The sequence below is a fragment of the Anopheles cruzii genome, chromosome 2 (assembly GCF_943734635.1).
Source record: "Anopheles cruzii chromosome 2, idAnoCruzAS_RS32_06, whole genome shotgun sequence".
NCBI lineage: Eukaryota > Metazoa > Arthropoda > Insecta > Diptera > Culicidae > Anopheles > Anopheles cruzii.
This window is the reverse complement of record NC_069144.1, coordinates 60,810,300-60,822,330: the sequence shown is the minus strand read 5'-3', so window position 1 is coordinate 60,822,330 and position 12,031 is coordinate 60,810,300. Positions and strand designations below refer to the sequence as shown.

The following is a 12,031-nucleotide window of genomic DNA, read 5'->3' as shown; positions in this document are numbered from 1 at the left end:
AAGAAGCCAAGGATCCGGGGGCTCAAGTGGCAGAAGCCTGCATCCGGCCTGTCTCAGCGAAACTTCGAGTGGCCCTCCGGCAGTCCGATTCCGCCACCGGTCTGCTTGCTTTCGCTCCCTGCGTGCTAACGAATGAATAGAAATGGGGAAGAAACTTCAAAATCAAAACTAACTGACACACACACACACAGCGCTCTCTGTGCCGTGTGTCCTCGTGACTCGTGACCCTCTTCCCTTTAGTCTGTGACATGTGAATAAAAAGTAACTTACCAGCGCTGCAAAAGAGGCGACCGAGCCCGAGCAGCTTGAGCCCGTTTGAAGCTGTCACACCGTTGATTCTGCTTATTTAACTCTTATGCACGATCGGATCGCCGACCGGCGACTAGTGGCCGGATCGAGGACACTACTTCCGCCACACGGGCACACTCACTATCTTCACTGCCCACTTCCGTGCTCGCTGCAAACAATAATGGCGAGTATGTAGTAAAAGTGATGAAAGCGCGCCCGGTACGGGGCACGCTGGGGTGGGCGGACAAATTATGTGAAATAGGACTTGCCAAGAAAAAACGGGACTCGGAAAGCAGGATGAACGAAAGCAGATTGACGTGAGTGAAATTGAAAACGGGTCACACGCGCAATGGTAAAGGAGCACCAGTAAAAGCCAGACATTAAAAGAGGTGAAACAACACAGAGGGTTGCGTTCACTCTCGAAAGAGGTCATGAAAATGGAAATTGGGAACAAGGGGGTTTAGTTTATGTTGCACTGCGATATGCACTTTTTGAACAGGTGATCCGTGCGAGTGAAAGCTTCAAGGAGGTTAGTTTTTGATTCAACATGCTCGGGGGTCAACACCTCACGAGAAACTGTCATTCACCTTGAACCTCGCGCCTTACAACCCGAAACCTACGTCTCACACGTATTGTCAAATTCTCGAACTGTCGGTAAACTTTCACACCAACTCACACCCTAAATCTGTACTCTTCCCGAGCTCTGTGTCTCACGAGTCAGAAGGAACAGCTTCCGAACGACTAAACGGTCACGGCGGGACTGAGCTCGTCTATGGAGGCCGAACCGAATCCTGCTCCGGCTGCCGGATGCGATGTGCCGGAATGCTGTGCTCGCCCCGACACCGAAAGCCTAGCTCGTGCCACTCTCGTATCTGCACTCAGCCACAGGACGATGCAAAAAAAAAGTGGTGAGTTACCTTCGAACTTCGGACCAGTACACCGGCTGGCAGTTTGTAGTGGATCCATTTTTGAAGTATTCGAATAAACACGAAACCGAAACGAACATAGAAAAATGTAAAAGTGTAAAAACGAGTAGAAAATCACATAGAAACGCCAAAAGAATAACAATGAAATGGGTTATTTTTTCTTTCAATTTATGTGAAAACATTGGACGATCGCCAATCACGGCTTAACGCGCTGTTTACAGACCTTTCAAACGGTCAAACTATGCAGAGACTGTTGGGTGAATAATTGATGCATATGAAGCAAACAAACTCCAAACATTGATTGTTTCATCGTCGTCTCTGGGAAATTCCATCAAACCCCCATTGGGGGGAGGCACTCACCTGGGCACGGAAAATACGACGACCGTCGAGGAAAATAAACAGAGAGCAGACGAGCCTCCGAGTCCTTCCCGAGTTGGCTGTGGTCAGAAAGTGAGAGTTCAAGCAGAGAGAAAAAGAGAGAGAAAGAGGGCGGCGGATGAGAAATGAGAGTGTCCATTAAAGAGAGAGAGAAAGAGAGCAAACATTCATCGAACTTTGGAGCTTGTTTCGTGTCCCGTCTCTCGGCTGGGACAGATTCGCCGGCCGGTGCCATCATTGTTATGCTACGTTTATGTACATAGAGCCCCGCAATGGCGGCAACAGTTATACGGCGGCGTACCTGTTGTCAACTTCTGGCAGGGAAAAAGGACACACCGAGTAAGAAAATAATTTTACACGGGCAACGCATCCCGCTTTCGTGGATCGTCGCGTTCGCAATTTATGGGATCGGAACACCACACACACGGCGCAAGAAGCGGCATGCGGCATGTGCTTTGCTTTATCGACAACTCCACGCGATGTCCCCTATAAATAAGAAACTTTTGTAAGCCGTCCCCAGTCGGGCGCAGATAATATATCATTCGAGATGCGACCGGTCTACGCGCCGACCGGTAAAAAGTTCATGAAAAAAAGTCATTTTGTTTTTGGGAATAGTAATCCTTTTACGCGTGTTTGATCGAAAGTTAAAGTAGGTATTCCTGGGCCTACTTATGCACAACGCACACCGGTCTAGCAACCATTGAATCCACTTTTGTACCGCGCATTGTTCTTTTCTAAGAGTGTTCATCCATTAAAGTAGTTAGCCATTCTTAGTCATTCGATGCTTTATTGTGCTAAGAACGCATTGCTCGCGAATCAAGTGCCATGGAAAGGACGTTCCTGTGTTGCTCCGTTTCAGCATGCAGCTAGTGCATGGACGATTAATTCATGATGAAAATAGCTTCCATTTCCTTTCTCTTTATGCAAACGTTTGCAAAAATATGGAATGCAATAAGCATTTGTACATCGGAAGGAATTTAGTGGTGATGGTAGAAGCGGTAAGAAAATCAGTTCCGACTTTCCGACAGCTCACGTTCGCCTTCGTTTTCACAGTCTCCCGGGGACCAAATATGGGCCGCTCTAATAAACTGGCCATCGTTTCCCAGCAGGATGGCCGCTCTCAGATGGCAACGACAATGGATTCCAATTAAAAAATACCTCTCATCCCGTTGCGCAACACTAAACGATTCCCAGTTCGGTCCGTCCGGTCCCAATGCGATCGCTTCGTCCGAGGGACATCTATCAAGGACCTGCCCGGAGGCACGCGGCCACCACGTCCCGCGATTTCCACCACGGAGAAGACCCGACTCACTTGAGATTTCATCGGCTGACGCTTTCTCACCTGCCTCCGCATCCGTTGGCCAACATTTCACGTCTTTTCTCACCTGTCCGGCCTGTCACACTATATCGCCGGAGCAGCTGCCGGACGAGTTGCCGGCTGCCGGTTGCTCCTGCTCGTTGTTTTATCCGGCACGATTCGATGCCGAGTCCAGTGGATGAAATATTTCCATTCAAAATTTCATTCGTCTTCAGCATATTTCCGTTCAGCTCACCACAACGCGCGCAGGCGGCCTCCGGGTTCGAATCGTCCTCTGCCGGAGCGCTTGGAATGCGAGAATAACTTCGAACGCGAGAGCCCCCGGGGACGGTAGAACGGCCTCCCTTCGAAAGCCTTCCTCTAACCGGTGCGACACCGACAACGGTTTAACTATTTTTGCCCGAGCTCGACCCAGCTCCGTGTGTCCATGGGGCGTCCATTACTTCTGGTGCGCTGACATTATGGCTGACAGGAGAATGATAACAAACACTAGCAGGTTTTACTTTCTTTTTCCTGTATTGTTTCTCTCAGTAACTCTTTCTCTCTGTCTCTCTCTCGGAAGGATAGATTTGCTTATTTAACGGCAAAGCGACTGTGCAGCTGAATCCTGCGCGAACGGCGTTCCGGTTTTTATAGCTTAGGATGTCTCTCTATCGCACCGAACGGGTGCATCCGTTTTAAGCTCACGATAATGATGGATGTATAGCGACGCCCTGGCCGACGCAAACTGGCGTTACTAATGCTCGTCTGGCCCGTGAGAGTGATTGATATTTTAGTAGAGGAATTTAAGGGAAACTCTACTGACAATGACAATGACTCTGTCATGACTACACACGCCGCGCTTTAAAGGATCATGTAAACTTTCTCATCTAGTTCTTATCTAAGCGCAAAAATGTATGCTAATTGTGGGTTATACTCATTAAAGTTCGTGCTTGCTCACCGATAGCAGCTTAACGCAGCCTCGCGGGCTGAGAACCCACTCTGACGGCGCTTATCTTGGCGCTAAAACTCCCAACAATCGTCCATCATCGTAGGAGCAAAGGAGATGATAGGCCAGCGCACACTCACGGAACGGCGGAACCATCGCACACACAAACGAGAAGCCGCCTCAAGGCATGCCGCAAATTTCCGGCATTGCAATCGTTACGGAAATAGTTGAAAGTTTCATCCCGTATCACGGCGCGAGTCCCAGCCACCGGCCACACGGTGCCGACGGTGCCGACGGTGCGTGAGGTTGGCTTTCGCCGACGCCATTCTTGAAGATTACGCCACACCACAAAACACCCACGCTTTTGACCGAGGAACGCCAGGAGGTTGGCATCCATCCGCGTACGCAACGGTCGAAGATATGTACATGGGGTTGCGCACATGTTGCGACATGCCGGTTCGACAGGCGGGTGAAATTCTCGACAGAGGCTCATGTTCTTCGCGGACCGGACCGGATGGGGCCCAATTTTCCACCACATTCGGTTCCGCCTTAACATTCAAACCGGGACCTTTCGTCCTTCGCCCTTCTTAAAGGGATATGGCAGAGTCCAATGTTTGCGCTCATCAGCGGGTTCAGTTGGCCCCTTCAGCGTAGCCGAGAGCCACAAATTAGCATTCCTAGCGAAGGGCTTCCGTTTTCATAAATTCTACTTCACACACAAACAAACCGCAATATCTGCCGACAGTCAAAAATGAACTCTCTCTCTCTGTCTCTTCTTTTCCCCTCTGTTTAGCTTCCGATTTGGACAAAAAACAAACAGAAAATTAATGTTTCTAAGAGAAGGAACGGCACGGGACAGGACGAACATGGAAAAGGTCATTCCACCCGAATAAGCGGCTAGCAGAACATAAAAATAAAATATCAACGAGTAGCATAAAAAGCCAACCGCCAACCTCCCAACACAACCGACGGCCCACCGACGTGAAGTTTTCCATCTTGCCACTGTCATCCAGAAACGGTGTTGCCGATTTGGTCTGGTTCGGCGAAACAGAAATAGTTCTGCCGCCACCGCACCGCCGCTCGCTAAAGTCCTTGTCAGTTTAATGCCCTGGCAAAGAAAAGCCAACCGGTTTCGGCGGAAAGCGGAAACTGAACCACAGACCGGCAGACAGACAGGCCCGAGACACACAGCCCGGGAGGGTCTGCGGGTTGCTCAAAAGGAATATGGAAATGTATCAACGGCTTTCTGGTCGGCGCACCGCACTGCGAAGCCAGGAGTCGGTGTAGTTGGCACTCGAAGCGGAAGTGTTGCGGACGATTCAGGCGAACCGAGTAGAAACCATTTCGATGGCACCGTCCTGGAGCACCAGAGTGCGCTTCAATTTATTAGTTATGTCTACGACACGGGGATGCGGCTGTGCAACAATAGGGTTTTTCTAAGAAGCGTCACCAACAATGTGTGTCCGAATGACTATTATCTGTTTAAAGTACGCAAAGTACGCAGCATTTCTTCAAATAGAAGTTCGAATGGGGTACATTAAATTCCAGTGGAAAGTTAGGCACATTAACAAATTTTAAAGCCGTACCAAACTTTCCGACAACTGGACGTTACCGGGAAAGATCCTAACCGCAGACCAGCACCGGAGTAGTGGTAAAGAGCTCTTAAAATATGTAAAATCCAACATCCGACCCACTGCCGGTTGTCGTTTGTGAAGGATTGTAGCTACCCGTGCCATTCTTAAGGTTTAAGATTGCTGTTAGTGCTGAGGTGTGCTAGTTGAGTTGAGTGAGAGTTATTATTCGATTTAAAAACAAATAAACATTCCCAGTGCAGGGTACAACTTAAATTTTCCTCGAAAGACCACCGCAATGGTGAATTCTTCGTTTCAACGACTGCGATGATGTGGAAGGAAGCAAACGAGGGAGAATCACCGCAGGGTACTGTAAAAAGATAATGTTACTCACCGTAGCTCGCAACCGGAACCGATGCGAACGGGAAAAGGTTCGTTAGGCAAGTTTCCTTTGGGTCTTTGGCTGAAAGTTTCATTGTCGAACACGAATAAGACTTCCGGTAAACAGTTGGCTGCCATTCGGGAGACTGCAAAATGGTGCCAAAATGTGTCATCACATAGTGGCCGCATGTTGAAAAGCGGAACCCAGCGCTGGAGGGTCGAAAGAAATGTCCTGTAAGTGAATCCTGTTTATCGATCATTTTCATGCGCAACCCACAACATCAATAACATTCAAACAAAATTCAAGAACTAGCTATGAACTGGTGTGAATCCAGGGTGGAAAATATGTGAATTTTCTTATTATTTTTGTAGTATGTTGAAGAAAAACCAGTGCTCAATCAGTTTGCAAAGTACCGATTTTGAGTTGTTTGAATTCAAACCGCTTTGAAATATTTCACCCAGCTACGTGACTGTACTGCCATCTGTACGTCAATCTTGCAAACAAACGTGGTGAAACGTTTCGGTGAAATATTTCACCCAACGAGTCGTCAATCTATCGTCATTCTATCGTCTAGAAGCGATTTGGCCAGAAAGAGAAGCCCTTTTGAAACGAATCGCTTTTACTTGGATCTATATGATTCGTTTCTGAAGGAAATCAAGGCTTCTCCTTTTTACATACAAAACCCAACGATTGAGTATTTCAGACGCGGTTGTACGAACGATTATTACAAAACCATTGATAGTTGCGGCACAAACATCAGAAAATTATCTTAAACTGTATTTTTCTTCCGCGTGGTTGAATTCGACAGTTAACTCGCCAATGAATTTGAATTTGACAGCGAATTGAATTAGTTCGCCCGCTTTGTCACCGTGGCGCTGAGGGACGCTGTCAAAAGGAAAATTTTCCAGGCGTGCGTGAAAATTTGCTGCTAGTGAAAAGTGCAATTTTAACTAACAAAAATAGCGCTAAAGTTGGGTTATTAGTGTTTAAACGGTGACAAAGTTCGAGGACTTTCGATAGTGATTAAAAGTTGTTAGCTGAAAGTGTTGGTCAAGCAGGTAAAGCGTTTTTTCCTCCGAGCAGCAATGGCGGAGGATTTTTTTCCTCCGCCGCCATGTTCGCTTGTATATTTTTTAATGGACTCTTTTCATCCCGGCCATTGGTCTCACACGTTGGTGTATTATTTTTCCATTTCAAATCCGCACCTGTAAACCGCACTCGGGGAAAATATTGAATCGCAAATTAAGATCGGATATCGGAAGTTGAACGGTAAACAAGATGGTTCTACCACGGGGCACCAGAGGCGGCTACCATTCGCGAGGAGCAAGTTCTCGGGGTGGCATACGCAGCTCGTACCACAGCGGCAGCTATCATGGTTCGAACCATAATAGCAACTATGACAACCGGAACGATTCCAGAAACAATCGCTACAGCGGTGGCGGCGGCGGCAGAGGAGGTAGCGGCGGTAGCGGAGGTGGGTACGACTCGCGAAACTCATCCCGTTACGATGGTGACTCGCGGTATTCGCGGCACGATAACCGAAACGACAGCTACAAGCGAACCAACACGTCCAAGTACGAGGTAAGAGGCAATGGGCCGATCCGGGCTAAGGTCACGGCTGTTTTGTGATGTGTAACGGAGTGACGTTGTTACGCCAAAGATCAATAAGATTGAACGAGATAGGACACCGCTGCTGTTCGGCTTAGTGGCCCCACATTTTAAGCCAGCGCCATAAATAGGTCAACGGTCGAAGTCAGCGAGAAAAAAGCGGCTGATGCTGGATAGACGATGGACAAATAAAGCTGAAATGTTATCGCAGCATTCCTCCTCGTGGCGATGATTAAAGCGGGGTATTTTGTGGTGCGCCACCAGCAACTTTAGTCACTCAGTACCGGTCGGTGCCATGCCGCGATCGTGCCTTTTGGTTTGTGTAATCAGTGCCATTTTTCAGACCCTTCATGCAGCCACCATAGCCGTGGAGTGCAGTTATCCGTCGGATAATACGTGTGTTATGGAGAACCTGAGGGCCACCGAGAACGATGATTTCGATATAATTTTCGGATCGGGAACAACACACATCTACGAGATTGCCCACAGTAACATCCTTACGCTGCCGCGGATCAGCAACGAGTATGAGATAACCGTGAAGGCCATTGGAGTGCACCTGGAGCGCATCGACAATGGCACGTTCGAGAAAATCAAAGACCTGGATCTGTCCTACAATCGCCTGCAGGTGTTTTCACCATTCGCAGTCCAACAACCCGAGTTGTTGCTGCATCTAAAACTAAAAGGCAACCCCAGCTTGAAGGACTTGACGTTTGTGCGATCGTTTGAAGCACTGGAAACACTGGACCTGTCGGAGATGGAGCTAGAAACGGAACGAATCGATTTCAAAGCGTTTGCCAAAATGAAGGGTCTAAGAAAACTGAACCTCAGCCGCAACCGCATCGCGTACCTTCCGGCCGGAGCCTTCGCAGTTCGACGCAAACGCTGGATTTCGATTGACCTCAGCGACAACTTTATCACCCAGCTCGCCACGGGAGTATTTAACAACTCGATCGGATTGCTCGATCTGTCACACAATGCCGTCGGGGTGGTAGAGAAAAAAACCTTCCGCAATGTGAACAGTGTCAATCTGCAGAACAACTCTCTCCAGACGGTCGATGCGAAAGCGTTCGAAAATGTTAAACATTTAAATTTGGCCGGCAACGGGATGCTGAAGAACTTTGAGTTTCTGCACCACCTGCCGATGCTGACGTCGCTCAACATGTCGCGGATGAGTTTTAGATTTTTACCGACGGATAAGACGTTTTTTGCGCACGTCGGCAACCTCAATACGCTCGATTTGTCCAACAATCTAATCGACGACCTACCGCTGGATGTGTTTGCCAATCTTACCCGACTGATTTCGCTCGACCTGTCCAACAATACGGAAAGCCGATTGATCTACCGCTGACGGGAGGCGCCACCCGTTGATTAGAATTTAATAAATTAATGTGACTCACAGTCTGGGTATTTTCCGTTTTTCATTTATTTCATTTATTCTTACATTTAATCAATTAGTTGCTTTGCTGCTTTTTTATTACTCTTTTACCGTACAATAATATTTACAACAACTCTTTTCGCGCGCACAAGCAAACCACATAGGGATTGGAAAACAAAAGTCGGCGCGAAAAAGGCCAAACGAAGCGCCGCCAAACGTTCGTTTAGTTCTCATCCATTTCGCGGCCATGCCCCTATGCATATTGTTAAGTTCCCAAACCACAGCCACCGAGAGAACTCAGGGGGGACTGATGTGGTGGGACCCATTTTCTGTTTTAGCAACAACCTATCGCGACGACGCTAAACTTAGGCATACTTTTTTCTCGTGAAACAACGGAACGTGCGTGGCCACAACTATTTTCTTATTCTTTCCTTGTTTTATACACTGCAGCAACATTGTGTTCGGTTTCGTTCTACTCTTCCCGATGAAGCGGTATCTGCTGGGGCTCACACACAACGCTGTGTTTTGTTCTGTTAATTGTTTAAAGTGTGTCCACACTTTATCTACGCCGAAAACACTAAGTTCCGTTCCGTTATCATCTGGCTGCTGAATTATGTGTTTCTTTCCATAATAGCTCGAGCACTTTATTTAAAAAATCGTAATTGCTTCAGGTCTTAGCGAGTGTGTGGATTCCGGACCGATGGATTTGCTACTCTCAAGCAATCTCAAGCTGTCCAAACCCCTTCCGCGTGAAGAGATGCGTTTATGTTTCTGTTTGAGTGTTGTACTACTTGAATGGATTTCGGAAAACTTTTTAGGCGCTGCTCATGGCACGGCTAACTGTCCAATAGACCGCTCCTCGCTGGCGCTCCTGCTACACGTGAGTTTAACTATTTGCCATTCTCGTTTGAGGGGTTTGTGTTCTCTAGTGATATACTGCTGCGTTGTGGGGTGACAATCGATCAAACAATCTCCGAGATGCGTCACCGTCCAATAATAGAACTGTGTTCCGGGGGGGTTACTGATTTTTAGAGTGCTCCTTTTTCTATTTTATCGCCTTTTTTTCTATGTTTCGCTAAAGTGTGGAGCGACTCTGTTCCACGATTCCCGATCCTCCGCGACATACCGTCTGTTTCTGGGTACCACCACGAGGGGAAACGAGACTTTCGCCTCTACACTACGCTTTTTTTTGCTCTCGGTCAGGCCATTTTCCATAGATTAGAATTAGATAATTTATAACCATTATACTTGCTACAGCGCGCGCGACCACTGAATGATGTGGGGCGGGAATCGCGATCTTGTTTTGGCGCAGGTCGCAAGCACTGAGGATCCACACCATTTCTTTCGCGATCTACTACAGTGTTAATGAAAGGGTAATGCTCCTTCTGTGTGTACTGGAAAAAAGGATTCCGCTGGCCGCCGCGCTTCTGCTCAATGTCTGATCCGTGGCCGCTCGCAGTTCATCGCAGGTTTGGTTGCCGGATATTGTTGTTAGCCTTTCGTCGCACACGACACACGCCATCATATCCCGTGTCGCACCTTCTGTTTACAATTATTCTCATAATTTGTGGTTGGACGTGAGCCACGTCAAACCCTCGTAGAGCCCGTCCCCGGTGGTGGCGCACGAGGGCTGCACGTACCAATTCCGGTCGCGTATCCGCGTCAGACCAAGCTTTTCCTGGATCTCGTGAGGCTTCATTGCTGAAAGAGAATTAGGGAATTTTCGATAAAATCCCACCGGTCTTTCTGTCCCCTCGTAGAAGGTACACCCAGGAATTTGCCGCCGGACAGGTGGCCCCCATCATGATGATTTGCGAAACAGCCTTTAGGGGGTATCACATCACGTAACATCTTGAGACACATGGGGCTAATCTTATCGCGTCTCACCACACGTGTGGGAAAAGAAGGTCAATCGAACGAAAAAAAACTCTTTCTAATCGCGGCCCCGCCGTTTATCAACCCGGCAACAAAGGTGTGTGGTGCCCTTCTTCCCAACTCACCTTCTGGCAGGTCCTGTTTGTTCGCAAATATCAGAATGATCGCGTCCCGCATTTCGCGATCATTTATTATCCGATGGAGCTCCTGGCGCGCCTCGTCTATCCGGTCGCGGTCTGCGCAGTCCACCACGAATATTAACCCTTGTGTACCTACAACAACGACGGCGGTTGTGAGAGATGATTAGGAGCATGTACTCGATTGGCCACCACCCATCACTCGGCGGCGCTTACCCGTATAGTAGTGCCTCCAAAGGGGTCTTATTTTGTCCTGTCCCCCAACGTCCCACACGTTGAATTTGACGTTCTTGTACGTTACGGTTTCTACATTGAACCCGACCGTTGGAATTGTCGTTACTGATTGGCCTAGCTTAAGCTTATAGAGTATGGCTGCAACGAGAGAGAGAGGACGAGGACCTTTCAGAACCCTTCTAAATTGGGAACCAGAAGTGCCGACGTGTTCTTACTTGTTTTACCGGCCGCATCCAGACCGAGCATCAGGATTCGCATTTCCTTGTTGCCGAAAATTTTGGACAGCAGCTTTCCCATGATGCTTCTTCTGGTGGTTGTTGTTGTTGTGGTTGAGTGTGATGAAGATAAGGGAGAACTCACGCACGCTCTTCGAAAGGCGAACACTGCTTTTCAAGATCTATCCCCTCAACTTTTAGAGCTACGGTTTGCGGAAGGGCACACTTCACTAGTTCCCTCTTCGACGCGTCGAACACTTCCGTTTAGTGAGTTCCGGCAGCATTGAATGGGAAGGAAGTCGAACGGTGTTTCGTTACGTTTGTAGAGTTTACTGTTAAAGAGAAATGGAATCGAAGAAACATTAAAAGTGGCCAAATACTACTTCTCTACACTAATCTTGAGTCAATTCTATACACACTACTAGCAAAGAGAGTCAATTTATGACTATTACTTCCATTATCGATTAAGTTTATAGATTTTTCCACTGCTGTACACATAACCGTCTAGCTGGGATATGGATGGATTGTTAGTTTATCCCGCATTTTGTAGCATAATGGCCATCCTTGGAACGCTCTCTTGCTATGCATCAACAGCGCAGCAAATTATTGGCCCCTTACGGTGCGAATTTACGGCACGTGTAAGGGCGAAATTCGTTACAACGATCGACCGGCGATTACTATCGTAGATTCGGCCACAGTTTTGTCTATAATCAACCCTGGTCAAAGCCACGGGGCCACATTAGGTGGCTTGACTGATGTTGGGTAAAAATAGTTTCTTTACGGCACATATTCTATT

At 47.9% G+C, this 12,031-nt stretch overlaps 2 protein-coding genes across 2 annotated transcripts; one reads left to right on the top strand and one right to left on the bottom strand.

The window, feature by feature from the left end:
• Positions 1-7,802: 7,802 nt before the first annotated feature.
• On the top strand, positions 7,803-8,747 carry LOC128267178 (carboxypeptidase N subunit 2-like). The gene has a single exon (XM_053003966.1). It carries the CDS (start codon positions 7,803-7,805, stop codon positions 8,745-8,747), a length of 945 nt encoding a protein of 314 aa, XP_052859926.1.
• Positions 8,748-10,321: 1,574 nt separating this feature from the next.
• On the bottom strand, positions 10,322-11,413 carry LOC128268569 (ADP-ribosylation factor 6). Its single transcript, XM_053005695.1, has 4 exons — positions 11,236-11,413; positions 11,003-11,158; positions 10,775-10,921; positions 10,322-10,475 (listed from the first exon to the last, which is right to left on the bottom strand). Exons 1-4 carry the CDS (start codon positions 11,315-11,317, stop codon positions 10,333-10,335), a joined length of 528 nt encoding a protein of 175 aa, XP_052861655.1. The 5' UTR covers positions 11,318-11,413; the 3' UTR covers positions 10,322-10,332.
• Positions 11,414-12,031: the final 618 nt, after the last annotated feature.